Consider the following 16117-nt stretch of genomic DNA (forward strand, 5'->3'; position numbering starts at 1 on the left):
TCCTCATTCTGCTTGCTGGCTGTAGTCATTCGCCTCTTTATGAGTCATAGAGGTTAGGATTTTGATCCCTGTTGTTCTGTAAGTCTCTTCTGTTTCCCTAACATCACCCCACTCCGATGTGTGCTCCACTGTCCCTCGCCTTCACTCTAGGCCCTGACACATGCCCTTCAATGGATGATAAATGTTGTGGGCCTTTCTGCAAGTGTAGGTTTAGACTGTGAGTTGGCAGGTTCATTGGTCATGTCTTTGGGTAAAGGTAGAAGTTGTGGTGAAGGTTGACCTTGTCCGCCCACATCTGTTCTAGTGTAGGCCACCATTGGATGGTGAGCTGGTGGAGGAATCTCTCCACTGAAATCTCTTAGCACTCTCAATGACATCCCAGTCTGAGACTCAATCAATGTGAATAGAGTATGAACCTATCATGCTAATGGCCGACAGAGACTAACCAACACTGGGAAGCACAAGTATTTATGATTGATTGGGGAAATCATGACTCTCTTAGGCCTTTGAATTAGCTTGTGTTTTACTGAAATGTAATCTCACAACAGTCATTCAAAAACCTCCACATTGTAATTTAACTACAGGCTAGTCAAAGATTTACTTCATTCTTCAGAATATTTTCTGTTAGTATTCTGCAATTTATCATATCCTACATATTATTATAGTCATGCTTATGTATAAAATTCTACTGAAAAATATGACTAATCTATTTGAATGGGAATACAACAGGGAAATATAATGCGTGAGGGAATAGTCTATGTTGATTTATTGCACAGATCTTCAGGTGTAGGCACCCAAATTGAATGAGATTCAGCAAAGGAGACACCGTACAAAAAAATTAAAGGGAAAGTTGAGGGTTGCTGTCTCAGACGGTATGAAAGGAGTAGGAATTGATTTTTCCTGCTGGCACTTCTTTCCTGTAATTTTGAAGTTTAATCTTTATTTAAAGAACAATGATTCTTGCCATCAGTGGTGAGCAATCTATCTTTTAACAATCTCATTAAATGTTGGGAATCAACTATTTATGGCCTGAGCAGGAACTTATTTCAGTGATTTGAATTTTGGACTTGGGGAGAAGGTACTGATTTTCACTTTTTAATAAAGTTGAGGTCATGCAGTATTTTTAGAAGTGGGATTTTAATATTGAAGTGTACAACAAATATCGATTCTATTTGTTATTGATCCTCACAGTGAGAAGTTAAAGTAAAAGCAATATTGTTACTCAGAGGCCCTTCCATTGACATTTCTAAGTTGGGCAAGTTTCATCATTTTGAAAACTTGAGACATTTTCAAAATGGTAGCCATAAATTCAACCTCCTGGAATGATGTGCTGTGGGTTAAACGTTTTATTAAGAGCAAACATGTTTTATCTCTTGAATCTTTAATCAAATACAAAGTAAACTAAAGATGCAGTCTTCTTCTCTGATGGCTAGAAAATTAAAATCAATCTGAGCCCTGTGTTCCAGCTTCACCATCCTGAATTGGCTGTTGTGGTACTGGTTTATTTGCTGACACCCTTCATCAAAGTCCATGAGCAGACACAGCCTCAATATCTTCTCTGATGAGTAATGGAACTCCCCTAACAATTTCTTCCTTCTTTACAAGCATTTCTCCCATCACCACAACCACCTCTTATTTCTTAAAAGAATTCACTTCCTACACAGGTTTGAATACTCCTCTGTAGCCTTCAGTTTTTATTCTTTACCATAACCCCATAATAATTGCTCCATGGATCCTCCATCCTCCAGGTGCTTTGTCTGACATGGTCTTCCTTATGCCTGCATCTTCATTTGTTGAAATCAAGATTCATTACACAATCTGTTTCTCTAATTCATTTTTCCTCAGAATCTCAAACTGTGGAACATTACTTCCATTTCTCTCATAAGCTATGGACTTCCAACATTTATGGCAACTAGCTATTTCTTGATTTCGCTTGTTTTGCCTTCTATTCTTTTCAGCCTTTTTCTGACGACCTGCGATTGGCCATTCACTGCGTTTTCTTGGTTAAGGAGCTGTTCATTCATAAACGCCATCAAACTAAAGTATAGAGACCTGGCACTCTTTGGAGTGTAATCTTTGTGACTTAATCCATTGCCCATCAGACCTGATAGGTAGGCCTCACTCCTGCCATTTTGGTGGTCATTTCACGCGGGGCTTCACCAATTTTTCTTTGCTCTCAGGGTTATAGCTGGAACCTTCTAGGTCTGCGAAGGTCACTGTCACCATAACAATCAGGGGGATATTGGCTATAATATTTTGGAATTGTTTTCTCGTTGAGCTGGCTTCTCCAATTGTATTTAGTTGCAGAAAAGATTAAAAATATGCTTTTATACTGTTTTTACAGATGTTAAGACAAACAGGAATTTCAAAACTGCCAGCAAAATGAATTCCCCAGTGGGCCAATGAGATACTCCCACTGTGCCTGGACGTGTCGTTTGGCACATTTTCATGGAGCTATGCCAAATCCGCTGGGTGCTCCCTGACTCAGTTCCCACCTAGGATTATCAGTTTTTTTGGAAAATTGGAATTGCAGCAAACATTTTTGGACAAGATTGACCTCATTATTCTCCTTAAAATGTCCTTAGCTGCCTTATGTCATTAATGGATTGCCACATGATGGGAAGCAGCTTAGTACCATGTAAAGGACGACCGAACGCCCAGGAGTGTTGCTTTGGTACAATTCCAGGAGGCTGATTTTGTTATAGGTCTTTTCATGCCTGGGAGTGGTGCTATAAATGCATTTTCTTTCCTTCTTGCTATTGAGAAGCTGAGGCCTAGAGTGTAGGATTCCATCAAGATTGAAAAGAAGAGGAAAGAAGTCATGATAAATTAGGAAGTAGTCATTAGGTGATGCTAAGGTTGGGTTTTAAAGGCCAGAAGATTATGAGGAAGGGAAGACTGAAGGAGGTAAGGAGTTCCACAGCTTTAACCTGCTGACTATCCAACTTTCCATCTGGGCCCCCCGTCTTAGCTGCTGTTGTGAAATGGTTCCCACTCCTCAGGTACTGGTCTCCTCCCCTTTCAGATCTGACATCTTCTCCCCACTCCTCAAAGAGCCCTCTCTTGACCTGATGCCCCCTGCATCAACCAACCCCATCTCCATCCTGAAACAAACGCTCATCGAGGCACACCGACTAACAAAATGAAGACACTACCTGAGCAGCTCATAGTACACGTGAACATTACAGCAGTCAACAGATAAACCAAGAGCACTTGGTTGAGTCAAGAAGATCTGGACCGTATAGACACATTTGCTTTACTGAGCTTCCTGCCCCTCAGCCTGTGTGTTGATGAAGAGTTGGAATATATTACAGTCTATCTTCTTATTTTCTCTTGAGTGGTTTCGTTCGCAAGATAATCTGTACTTTAAGGTCAAATATTTTATCACAAGTGGCCAGCACCCATACAAAGATTATTTACAAGAATCACTAGTCTCAATGTCATATCATTTGTTAAAAACAGTTATTATATATCCTCTGTGAACATTAGCATTCTGTGGGAAAGAAGGCATTGTTGGTTCTGACAGCTCTCTCTCAGCTGGTTTACTTCAACTTCACCCTGCTGTATATTATAATTATTGTTTGCGTATCTCTTCCATGTTGACAGCATTATGCCCGGTGATTCTGTTGTGCTGATTTATTTTGAGTAATGGATTGCATTGTTCTGCAGACACTGCAATAAACAGGCATGTTTCACAGGGAAGATGCTGATTGGCCACTAATTTGAGCCTGAGTGGAGCTTCGAAATATATATTCTCTCCATCACAGTGACAGTCTAATTCCACCATCCTAACATCATCCATCTCCACTACTGGATCGGCTGATATGTTGTTAACTCTGGGTAGAACTTTATGGCACCTCAGTGAGACTGGGGAGGGGGTGTGCACCAGAGAACGCCTCGAAGATTCCTCAGGTGCTCTACCTGCCGATCTCTGGCTTGTCCTTCAGTTTCACCAGAGTTGAGCAAAGCCTGGGGAAGCACCACACCACCCTCCCACCAACTGAGGACATTGAGTGATCAATTAAATGTCTATTTCCTGTCTTAAGTTTGAGGCTGGCAGGAAGAGTGTCAGGGACAATGCCAGGCAGGACATGGGTCTTAGGTCTGAAGGAGGAGAACAAGCCTCTTTTCTACATTGGCTTCCCTCTCCACCTCATGCAAGGTGTGACCACTGCTCGAGAGCTCGTTACCTTGGCCTCAACATCAAGACATCCAACCTCTCTCCCACACCCCTGACCCCTCTCCCAATTACCCTGACCTCTCTCACAACTCCCCGACCCATCTCCCCACCCCTCTACTACTCTCCCTACCCAGACCCATTTCCTAACCACGCCGAACCCTCTCCCCACCCCTGACCGCATTGCCAAACCCCTGACCCCACTCCTAATCACCCTGACCTCTCTCATAACCCCCGACTCCTCTCCGCATGCCCCTGACCCCTCTTTCCACCCCCCCCCCCGGCCCTTGTACCCACCCCCCTGACTACTTTCCCTACCCCCAACTTCTCTGTCAATCCCCTGACTCCTTTCCCCATCACCTAACTCCTCTCCTAACCATCCCGACCACTTTCCCACACCCCAACCACTTCAAACCCACCTGACCTCTCTCCCCACCCCAGGTCCCTCCTCTGACCCCTCTCCCAAACCCCTAGCCCCTCTCCTCATCCCCGGCCCCTCTCCCCACTTCTCCGACCCCTCTTCCCACCCTGACCCTTCTCCGAATCACCCTGCTCCCCCCCATCCCCCGACCCCTCTCATAACCATCCCGACCCCTCTCCCCACTCCCCTGGCCCCTCCCCCAAACACCCCATCCACTCTCCCAAACACCTTGTCCCCTTTCCCCATCCCATGGACCCCTCTCCTAACCACCTTGACCCTTCTCCCCACCCTGTTGAGCTTTCTCTACCCCCCACCCCGCACCCCCCCCCAACAACCCTCCCCCCCCCCCCCCTCGGATCTCTCATTCACTACTCGCCATGAGATCCTGCACTTACCTCTTCCTGGAACCTGCTGACTAATCAGCTGTATCTCCCTGATGTGGTGCTTCTGCCTGAGCGAGGGACGAGAATTGTATCTCTAATCAATTAAAGCCTCCTAATGAATGCTTCTCACTAACTGGCTGCTCTAATTGGTGGGGATCAGTCTCCCACCAATTCTTTCAGGAGCATCCTGTGTGCCCATTTCTGCCCTTGGCACTACCAGAGTCTGACTATGTAAAACACTGTCGGGCTGCTTCATGTTATCCAGAAACCTTCACTCGTTTCAAACTCAGCTGCCTGAGTTCAAACTGGCCCCATCTAGTTTAAACATATCCCTCCTTCCTCAAGCAGATCTGAAAATTGATTAACTCGAACATCTTAAACAAACAAATTCAATCGCCGCTGAATTCCAAACATTACAACTTGTGTAAACAGCCCATACAATTCAATAACCATTCCTGAATTGGTAAAGGAAAATACACTACCCTGTGAATATTTTTCTTGCTGTCAATCAGCTACTAGAACACTATTTACTCTGGGACCCATGGAACTCATTTGCTCTATTCTTCAATCTAAAACTATTTTAAAATGTAACTTTCTTGTGGGAAATAAGAGACTTTCATTTCTGATAAAGAAGTTTCTTGTTTTGTTCTGAAGATGTTGCCACCTTGTGGAGGAACATGGCAATTGGCACCGACATAGTGAAAGAAAGAGAGAGAGTGCTGCTGGTGGTGGGTTTAACCCAAGGGTCACCACACCTCAGGCGAGGGAAAGAGGTTGGGAATAAGAATCCTTCAGAGTAACTTCAGCCATTGTGAATTGAACTCACACTGTGGGTCACGACCAGCTGTCCAGCCAAATGACCCAAGAGGCTTATATGGACATTTGTCTAGAGCAGACCAAATGCCCATATAAACCTGTCCCCCTTTTCAAAATGACTCTACTTGCCTGCCCTTTACCCAGGCCCTTTGATTTTAAACACATATATATTCTTTTATGGAATGTACTAAGGCCTGCATTTGTTGAAAATCTTTAATTGCCCTTGAACTTAGTGGCTTCCCAGGCCATTTCAGGGATAATTAAGAGCCAACCACTTTATTTTCTTTTCTGAATCCCCTTTTTATTTTTTTTAAAGCCCCACATTATCGCCAAACTGCAGCAGTGCTTATTTCTCCCCAGCAAGTCAACCACTTTATCGTGGATCTGGAGTCTCATTTAGGCCAGGTGAGGTAAGGACAGCAGATTGCTTTCGCTAAATCAGTGAACCAGATGGGATTTTATGACAATCACTGATAGTTTCACGTTCATCGTTATGAGCTTTTATTGATTGAATTTGAATTCTGCCAGCTACTGGATTATTGGCCCAGAGGCATTATCATGATGCCACCACTCCCTCAGTGCCCAACAGGTTATCAATCTTAGCCTTCAATATACTCAATGAATGATGGCCAGATTTTGGCTATGTATGCAAGCTGCTCCAGTTAGAAAATGCTTGGATTCTCTGGACCCATCTTAGTATTAAGGAGTCCACCGCATGTCATGTTTGCTCCGTGAGGGAGGTGGGGTTACTGGGTATATTGGGTCTACAAACCTTGGAACCAGAACATATGCGGACATGGGGATGGGCAAGTACCAAGCTGGGCTGATTAGAAGCTGTTTGGTTCTCTGGAAATTTGTCCAAGTTGTTTTATTAGCTGCTAGGGCCTCAAGTCCTCACTCTCATGCCCCCACCTACCTATCCATGGACTGTCATCTCCATACCAACTCAATGTCAACCTGTGTCCCCTCCCACCTAGCAACCACCCACCCCTTCAACCCCATGGCCTTTCATACAATCCACACCACCTTCATGGCCCCTTAACTAGTATCTACCACCTGAGATTTGTGGAAATGAAAACTAAAGCTTCTCAAACTCCAGTACTTTCACTCCGACACACTTAATAGTGAAAAATAATTCTCGTTCATTGGACCCATTCAGTCTTAAATCATAGAATCTCTTCTAAAAGCAAAGACTGCTGCATCAAAGATAATTAATCCTTTAAATTCTTCAAACTGTCAATCTGACTTAACTTGGAAACACTGTTGATGGAATTGTACCTTTTGAAACTCAATCATGTGTTGATAGTGTTGTAATGGTAGCTCTTAGGGAAAGACCCCCCAAGTGTTCTATTTAAACTGAAGTAATACTTCCTTCTTCATCTAAGCAATGACTTAGCCACTCACTGACAGCTTGTTTCTTTTTAAAGTGGGGCATTTCTAAAACCGTCTGATCAGGACAGTTATACAGACATTGTCCACCTTCTAACATTGTTTACATCTACTCCATCAACTTGTGATTGCCACAACACAGCTTGAAGCCTTTGCAGCAGCCAAAATGAGGCATGTTTGAACTCAAATACGGCATGGTGGCTCGGTGGTGAGCCACTTGGGTTCGATTCCAGCCTCGGGTGACTGTCTGTGTTGAGTTTGCACGTTCTCCCTCTGCCTTTGTGGTTTCCTCTGGGTGCTCTGGTTTCCTCACACAATCCAAAAATGTGTAGGTTAGGTGAATTGGCCATGTTAAAATTGCCTGTCATGTTCAGGGATGGGTAGGTTAGGTGCACTAGTCAGAGGAAATGTAGAGTAATAGGGTAGTGGAATGGGTCTGGGTGGGATACCCTTCAGAGGGTCAATGTGGGTCCGAATGGCCTGTTTCCACACTGTAAGGATATTGCGATCAAGTGGCTGTGCCAAAACTGGGTCTCCCTCCTGTATGATTTATTCCCGACCTCGTTTCGCATACCAGCAAAATTAGTCTTTGGAAATGAATGGGCTTCACACCCAAGTCTAGCCCACCATTTTTTTTAGTGTGTGGGCAGTCAGATAGACTCTGTGAAATTCCACCCCGGGGCAACCACTTCGAGAATTTGGTGTCGAGAATTCCAAAGATTGACAACCCTCAGGAGTGAAGTTTTTATCTCAGCCCGAAATAGCTGATTTCTTCACCTGAAACTTTGCCCCTTAGTTAAAGGTCTTCCATGCTGAGGGGGTCACCCTTCAGCATCTGTCATGAATTTCAGGTGTTTCGACAAGATAGCTTCTCATTCTTCTAAGCTCCAGAATATATCAGTGCATTCCTACTCCGTCACACCTTGTAGGATCATCTCCTCATTCCTGAAATCATCAAGTGAACAGTTAATTGCTCTGTCAGCATGTCACCATCACCACAAGGAAAGGTAACCTAATGACCAAGCACCCTGCTTTAATGAGGAGTGTAGGAGAATGTACTACGAGCAATATCAGGCATACGTGTAAATGATGTGCCCAACTGTTGAAGCTACAGTATAGGACTGTGTGCATGGGAACAGCAAACAATACATGGAGCTAAGTGATTCCACGGTCACTATAGATGTAAGCTCCACATTCCTGCAATATCCAGGTGGTGTGGAAGATTGAACAACTGGTTGGAAGAGGAGATTCATGAACATCTCTATCCTCAATGATGGTCGAGCCCCAGAAGGTCAGTGCAGAAGACAAGGCTCAATCATGTGCAATGATTGTCAATCAGAGGCACTGACTAGATAGTCCATCTTGGCTTCCACTGTCCATCACTGTCAACCATCACCTCCCATCAGATCTAACTGTGTCTCTAGCTAAGTTGTTCCAGAGCAGCTCCAACACTGGCATCCACCTGACAAAAAGTGAGTTGGTATACCCTGTCTACAAAAACTCAGAATAAGTATAGTCTGGGCAATTTCCACCCTATCAATCTCTTATCCGCAGGAAAGTAATAAAAGCTGTTATCAAAGGTGCTATATTTTTCACCTGCTCACTGATACCCAGTTTGACTTCCACCAGGACTGCGCAGCTCTGAACCTCATAAAAGCCTTGGTATAAACGTGGATAGAAGAGTTGAATTCTTGAGACGAGGCAAGACCGACTGCCCTTCAAGGCAACGTTTGACCGACTGGTCAAATTGAAGTCGGTGAGATTTGGAGAAACTCTCCATTGGTTGAGATTGTACCAGCACAAAAGAAGACTGTTTCAGTGATCAGATGCCAGTTATCTCAGTGGGTGAGCATCACTACCAGCTTCCTGAGAGTAGAGTCCTGAGCTCAACCAACTCCAGCCAGTTCATTGATAATTTTCCCTCCACACTAAGATCAGAAATCAATGCTCACAGACGATTATGCAATGTTTAATGCTGTTCAAGTTTCCTCAGATAATGAAGCAACCCATGCCTACATCCAGTAAGATTTGAACAGCATTCAAACTTGAGTTGACAAGTAGCATGTAACATTTGTGACACACAAGTGCTAGACAATGGCCATTTCTAACGAGAGAGTCAAACCCAGCTCTCTGTGAAATTCAGTGGTATTACTATCACTGAAATCTTCACCATTAGTACACTGGGAGTCATCATTGAGCAGAAACCTAACTGCAGCAGCCCAGTAAATACTCTGGCTACAGGAGCGGGTCAAATGCGGTATTTTGTGGCAAGTAACTCATTTCCTGACTCCCAGAGCTGTTTCAGCAGCACATTGGAAAAATGATGTAATATTTACTGGCTCAGTGCTGCACCAACAGTGCTCCAGATGTTTGAGATTATCTGGGACATAGCAGCCCACTTGAACAGCACTACCTTAAATATTTACCACTGCTGCCCAGAACAACACTGGCACTTGTTGCAAAGGAAAACCACCTTGAGCAAATTTCCCTCCAAGCCACATATCAACCCAAATTCATCACCTTTGCGTTGTAATCCTGGAAGTCCAACATTGTGAATGCATCTAGATCACTAAGACAGCCGCAGTTCGAAAAGGTATCCCACCACCACCTTCTCAAGGGCAATGAAACAGTCTTTGTCATCAATACTCTCATCCCCGAGTGAATAAAATGTAAAAACTCGAGCAAAGATATCTGTCCATGTGCAAGGAGACCAAAACTACACATCATGCTGCATATGTAATGCCATGAGGGTCCTGTATAATTGCTGTGACACATACTTATAGTAATACTTTAATCTTTTGCAATAAAGGTTACTAAATAATTTGTCTTACTGGTTGCTTCCTGTACCTGCAGCCTGGCACTGTGCCAAAGTATCCATTATTCACATTTTAGCCTTGACAATGATAGGACATAATGTCAAGACCATTATTATGGAGTCTTCAGACATGCCTATATACCAGCTTATGATTAAGGGTAAGTCTCCTAATCCTGGAGGTGTTTTGGACAACCGTACTGCTCTGCTGGGTGAGATCAGCTCATTTAACAGAGACCCGAGTTTGAATGCGGAACCACTCTGATCTATGGATTCAGTTCTATAGTGAATCTCCTGGTAACTTATCATCTTTATAATCAATACATGCATTTATATAGTACCTTTAACATTCACAAGAATGGTTCCAAACAAAGTTTAGCACTAAACCACAAAAGGAGATATGAGGACAGATCATTAAAAGCTTGGTGAGAAAGGTTGGTTTGAGATAATTGAATTGAGTTGAATTTATTGTCACGTGTACCAAGACGCATTGAAAAGCTTTCTCTTGTGAGCAATACAGGCAGATCACAGAGTTAAGTAGAATAGATTAGTAAAATATAGGGCAACAGGGTGAAAACAAAAACACAGGTACAGGCAAATAGAGTGTCCTGAAGAAGTAGTGGAGAGGTTTAGGAAGGAAATTCCAGTCTGCAGGTTTGTTCATAATTGGTCGAGGGGTAAGAGATACCCATGAGGTTCAGACTGGAGGAGCACAGAAATGTACGATAATTGGTTGGGCTCCCAGTATGGCTCACTTACACGTGCAAGAAGCTGCATCTATTCATTCACATGGTCCTGTCCTGTGCAAATGTAAGGTACATGTCCTCATACTGCATCACTACCCCATGGAAATGCTAATTAAGTCTGACTCAAGAGTTTTGAGTATAACTAAACACAGGTTGACTCTTTGATGCAGTGCTGCAGTGTCAAACAATGAAAAGCTAAATTAAGACACTATCTGTCCTTACAACTGGCTAAAATACATCCCAAGTTATTGCTTCAGAGAAGTGCAGAGAGGTTATTCTGTGTGTCTGTCACCATCCCTCAGCTAAGATGCCTATAATACACCATGTAGTCATTGCAAAATTGCTATTTGTGGACTTTTACTCTGTACAAAATGGCTACTATGTTTCCTATATTACAGCAGTGACTACACTTCGGAAGTAATTGTAAATCTTTTTGAGATATCCTGAGGTTGTGAAAAGTGCTATATAAATGTATGTACTCCCCTCTCATTGTTTGGGCCAACGCTTTTAATAAATTCATAGCAGCTGGCAAACTTTAATTTATTTACATGACATATCTCTTTGTCACTTCTCATATCCTGAGAATATTCTGAAATGTTTTACAACAATTATTTCCTTTTGAAATGCAGTCCTTATTGACATGCAGTCCTTGTTGACATGCAGTCTAAGTATTCCTTCAAGCCTGATCTGTCACACATCCCCCAAACCTTATGCTCCGATGGCCCTGCCTTCAGCTGTTAGGACTTAAATTCTCGAGTACCTTCATTTAAATGTCACTATCCACCTCTTTTTCTTAAAGATTCTCTTAATCCCTAGCTTTTTTGTTACCCTTTCTCATGGACTCATAGAAACCTACAACATGGAAATGGACGCTTTGGCACATCCAGGCCATGCCGAACATAATCCCAAACTAAACTAGTCCCACCTGCCTGCTCCTGGCCCATATCCCTCCAAACCCTTTCTATTCATGAACTTATCCAAATGTCTTTAAAATGTTGTAATTGTACCCACATCCACCGCTTCCTCAGGAAGTTCATTCCACACTCGAACCACCCTCTGTGTATTAAATAAATTTGCCTCTCATGTCTTTCTTAAATCTCTGTCCTCTCACCTTAATAATGAGCTTCTGAGTCTTGAAATGCCCCATCTCAGGGAAAAGACAACAGCCGTCATCAAATTGGTCCACTTGTTGTGAAGTATTCTATTTTCAGTCTCTGCTGTGTTGACTTATGTTAATTTTCTTCTCAAAGTGCATCTGAATACAATACACTGGCAGCAATAAGTAGCATGGTTGTATTTGCTGGCTGATAGGACCTAGGTATTGACAAATGCAATCAGCATCCAAGAGCAAGAGTACTATTTCATTATCTTTGAAGGAACTTGCTGAGTAGAAAGTGAGGTCTGCAGATGCTGGAAATCAGAGCTGAAAATGTGTTGCTGGAAAAGCGCAGCAGGTCAGGCAGCATCCAGGGAACAGGAGAATCGACGTTTCGGGCATAAGCCCTTCTACAGGAAGGCTTATGCCCGAACTCAGGAACTTGCTGAGTGCATTGCGTGCCAGAAATGAAACAGTTATATGACAACAACCATAACTGTAAGTAAAGGAAAAGCATTGTTATGGTTCACCAATGGTCCTTTTGCCACCTACTATCCTGTGTTACAAGGCACTGTTACAAATGTAATGCCCTGGGCTCTATTTTAGCCACCTGTGAGGACAGACAGAACCTTGATTTAACATCTCATCCCTTAACACTGTACCGCTCCTTTGGAAATGTCAGTCTGTGTCAAGTCTCTAAAATGGCCCAATGCTGCATGTTATATCTCAAGATTCTCAACAGGATCTTGGTGGCTCAGTTGACCCATTCCTCATATCCCATGTCATCAACTACAAAAGAATCAGGTGAAGATTATAAACATGGCTTGCTCTATCATACGGAATATCCTGGAATTTATAAGAGAGGGTAGCAAGACTTGTTTGGCTATATGATGGATTGCTGCAAATTGGGAGTAGGAGGTTGTAGAATTAGGGCTGGCCTTCTGTTGCCATGAGTGAAGTTAGGTGGAGGTAAGTGATAGAGTCTGCCAAACCTGTCAATGTAACGGGAGAGGACATTGAGATTATTTCAGACTGCCTTTTTTTTTTATGTCTCTTAGGTTCCTCCAACCAGACGCTACTCCCATGATGAGTCAGATATGTGGGCGACAAGCCCAATTCCTTCCTATCTTCACAGATGGGGGTCTTCAGAGGACATCACAGGGATACTACATTACAGCTCCCCCAGGCATGAGAGGAGGAGAAGCAGTCTGATCTCCCAGCACGATGAATGTGCTTCTTTCCATAAAAGAAGGAAGTCTATGGATAGTGTTATATCTCTAAAGCAACAGACCAGGGAGGAGTATTTTGGTGATGACATGAAATGTTTCAGCCGTGATGAAATAATAAATTACATCGATGAAACTCCTCTTCCTAGTCCAATGAAATCCCCACTGAAGTCATCTTCCATATCACTAATCCCTGAAAAATGTGAACAGTATTCAGTCATGTTTTCCCATTTTCCGCTAACTAATTTTGAGAAGGAGCCCCATGTTCTCCGTCGGTTATTGGAGGACAAGGAATGCATCTTCGCAGGTGCCACCAGGCCCAAGGAATACTTGGCAAATATCTACCCAAGTGACCCAATTGCAGCTCAAAGGAAACCAGAGACCTACATTCAGGCCAACACCAACGTTAAGCAGGAAGCCTCCAGCAACTATCGGACAGATCTATGCGTCTCTTGGGACAATCAGGAAAATCTCACCAAAGTGGAAAGCAAAGGAAGCACGAACAGTTTTTTAAGCTCGCCTTCTGCTTCTTCGGGTTATGCGACTTTTCATTCCGATTCCATTGGATCGACATCATAGGAGAGAGTCTGGAGCCTTCCAAAAGAAAAAAAAACAACAAAAAAATGGTGTTTCTACGTTTGTTTTGTACCAAGGGAATTTTATAATTCAGCCAGGAGGATACAAAGTCAAGAACCAAAGAATTGGGCAAATATTTTCACGTCCTTGAAAAGAACAGGTCTCCTATTAGAGAATAAAAAGGGCGTTGTCTGGAAAAATATGGCATTAAGTAATCTCTGAATGCAAACCTTACTGACTTTTTATTTCTATTTTACTATTTTTTTTGAAAAAATAAATAGTTTTTAAGAGGCAACACTAAAGCAGGTATTCGGGTAAGACTGAGTATGTTTGCTATTGTTCAGCTTTGGAATTGGTGGGGAGGGAGAGAAAATGTGATTCTAAGCTTGATTAAATTTTTAAAACATCCGAACTGTAAAATGATTTCTCCACTGGGCGTAATTTGAGGTCATGTTTGTCTATTTATGCATTTTGGACATTCATTGTGTTCTGTTGGTATTTTGTTACAGCTGCTGATTATCTTAACCAATATGAGACAATAAAATTGTTTGTTGGGGGAGGGGGCGTGTGGACAGTCAATTGTTTTTCTGTATATTTTGCATTTGTAAAATTGGTGTCATACATGGGTGACATTGAAATTGTCTTGCAAAACTATACATTGGTTTCACTTGGTTCCCGTAAAGTTGACCTAAAATTTAAAAGTAACCAATGTTTTCTTAACAGCATTTGCAATGGTCACTGTCCTTGAAAAGTATCAGGGACCATGTAGCTTATATTAAAAACCTACTACAATGTCTGATCTCAAGCTGCATTGAATCGTAAGATGGCTTATATCACGCATTACAGTTTGTCATAAAATACGTGTTTCTTTAATCTTTATATATGACAACTTGGATTTTGCAGTCAATAGTAAAGTGCTCTCTGTGACAAGGATTTCACCTTTCCTGGGGTTAATTTAATTCTGGCACCATGTGTATCAGATGTCTGTCATCCAGCATTAGAAATGCCTTCAAGGAAGCTAAGCAGTCAATCATAATGAAGAATTCTCTGAACTAGCACTCTAGGATGCAAAATGTACTGATTACCCTCCATTTTAGATAATACTATGGAAAGAGAAAAATAAAGATTAGAACGTCCACTGGGATTAAGATGGAAGCTGCAAAGTAATTTTAACATTTATAAAATATTACTTTAATTATATTGAAAACCTACAGATGTTTTATCACAGTGGGAGTATTTCAGATTCCACAAATGTAAATTAGATTATCAGGACCATGGAGATTGTTTTAGACATAAGACCAGAAGATATAGGAGCAGAATTAGGCCATTTGGTCCATCACGTCTACTCTGTCATTTCAATCATGACTGACATGTTTTCAATTTCATTCTCCCGCCTTCTCCCATAACCCTTGATCGCCTTACTAATCAAGAAGCTATCTACTTCTATCTTAAATACACTCAATGACTTGGCCTCCACAGCTTTCTGCAACAATGTGTTCCACAGATTCATCACCATCTGGCTGAAGAAATTCCTTCTCATCTCAGCTCGAAAGGGTCGTCCCATTACTCTGAGGCTGTGCCCTCCCCCGGGTCCTAATCTCTCCTGATAGTGGAAGCATTTTCTTCACATCCACTGTTCATTAGTAATTACAACATAACCACATCTTGAAAAACCAATTCTATCTCATTCAATATGGAATCACAGTTTCAGGGGTTTTACTCTGAGATTAGGGTGTAAAATGTAGAAGTTCATATGATTTCTAAAGATTATCATCGATGAGGACTTCAGCAGTGCACCCTGTGGAGGAGGATTTCCCTCTTTAGCGGGGCATGTGCAGATGGCAGACGTAGCTATCAGTTTCACAGTTTTGTAATGATGGTGAACACTGACAGGTTTGCCATCTTTATAACTGCACAATGTGAGCCAACAGCTTTTAGCAACACGGGTTGAACTGGATATCAGAGTGTCTGCAGTAATCTCTGTGTTGGTCTCAGATCTCCAGCATCTGTAGTGTTGTGATTTTATTTGACTCGATAAATACAAGCCTTTCCTTCTTGATGACATTTCATATTTTCTCGTGCGATGTATAATGACTTCATTCTGTAAATTCAACCTTGTGAGGTTTCCAATTATTTTGAACAGAATCTGTGCTCTCTACCCCTGGATTAATCTGTGATGCATCACTGACACTAGTTCAGTTTTCTTTTACACCATCATTTGAACTACTCACTCGGTTGTGCAACATTTTACTTTAGTACAATACTGATCTCTCTCTCTTTTTATGCACAATCTGTTTCTGAAAGTGCATTAAAGAATTCTCACTCTCATTTTCCAATGCTGGAACATTCTATTCTACTTCCTGAGTGGAGGGTGACACTAAGGCTACAAGTGCCTATTGAGACAGTGATCATAAAATCACTTTAAAGGCAATGAGATATCGAACTGATGGAGTATTGGAGGCAAAAGCACTGATA

The 16117-nt window shown here is 42.4% G+C and overlaps 1 protein-coding gene across 4 annotated transcripts in view; it reads left to right on the forward strand.

The window, feature by feature from the left end:
- Positions 1-14201, forward strand: part of gpr153 (G protein-coupled receptor 153) — a 99650-nt gene extending 85449 nt beyond the window's left edge. For all 4 annotated transcript variants that reach the window (XM_043676075.2, XM_043676074.2, XM_043676076.2 and 1 more), the window contains exon 7: positions 12899-14201. In XM_043676075.2, coding sequence (XP_043532010.1) covers positions 12899-13645 — 747 coding nt within the window. In that variant the 3' untranslated portion in view covers positions 13646-14201. The remainder of the gene's footprint in view (positions 1-12898) is intronic.
- Positions 14202-16117: the final 1916 nt, after the last annotated feature.

Source organism: Chiloscyllium plagiosum, unplaced genomic scaffold (assembly GCF_037043375.1).
Source record: "Chiloscyllium plagiosum isolate Xiang-an unplaced genomic scaffold, Cpla_swu_hap1 HiC_scaffold_37, whole genome shotgun sequence".
Lineage (NCBI taxonomy): Eukaryota > Metazoa > Chordata > Chondrichthyes > Orectolobiformes > Hemiscylliidae > Chiloscyllium > Chiloscyllium plagiosum.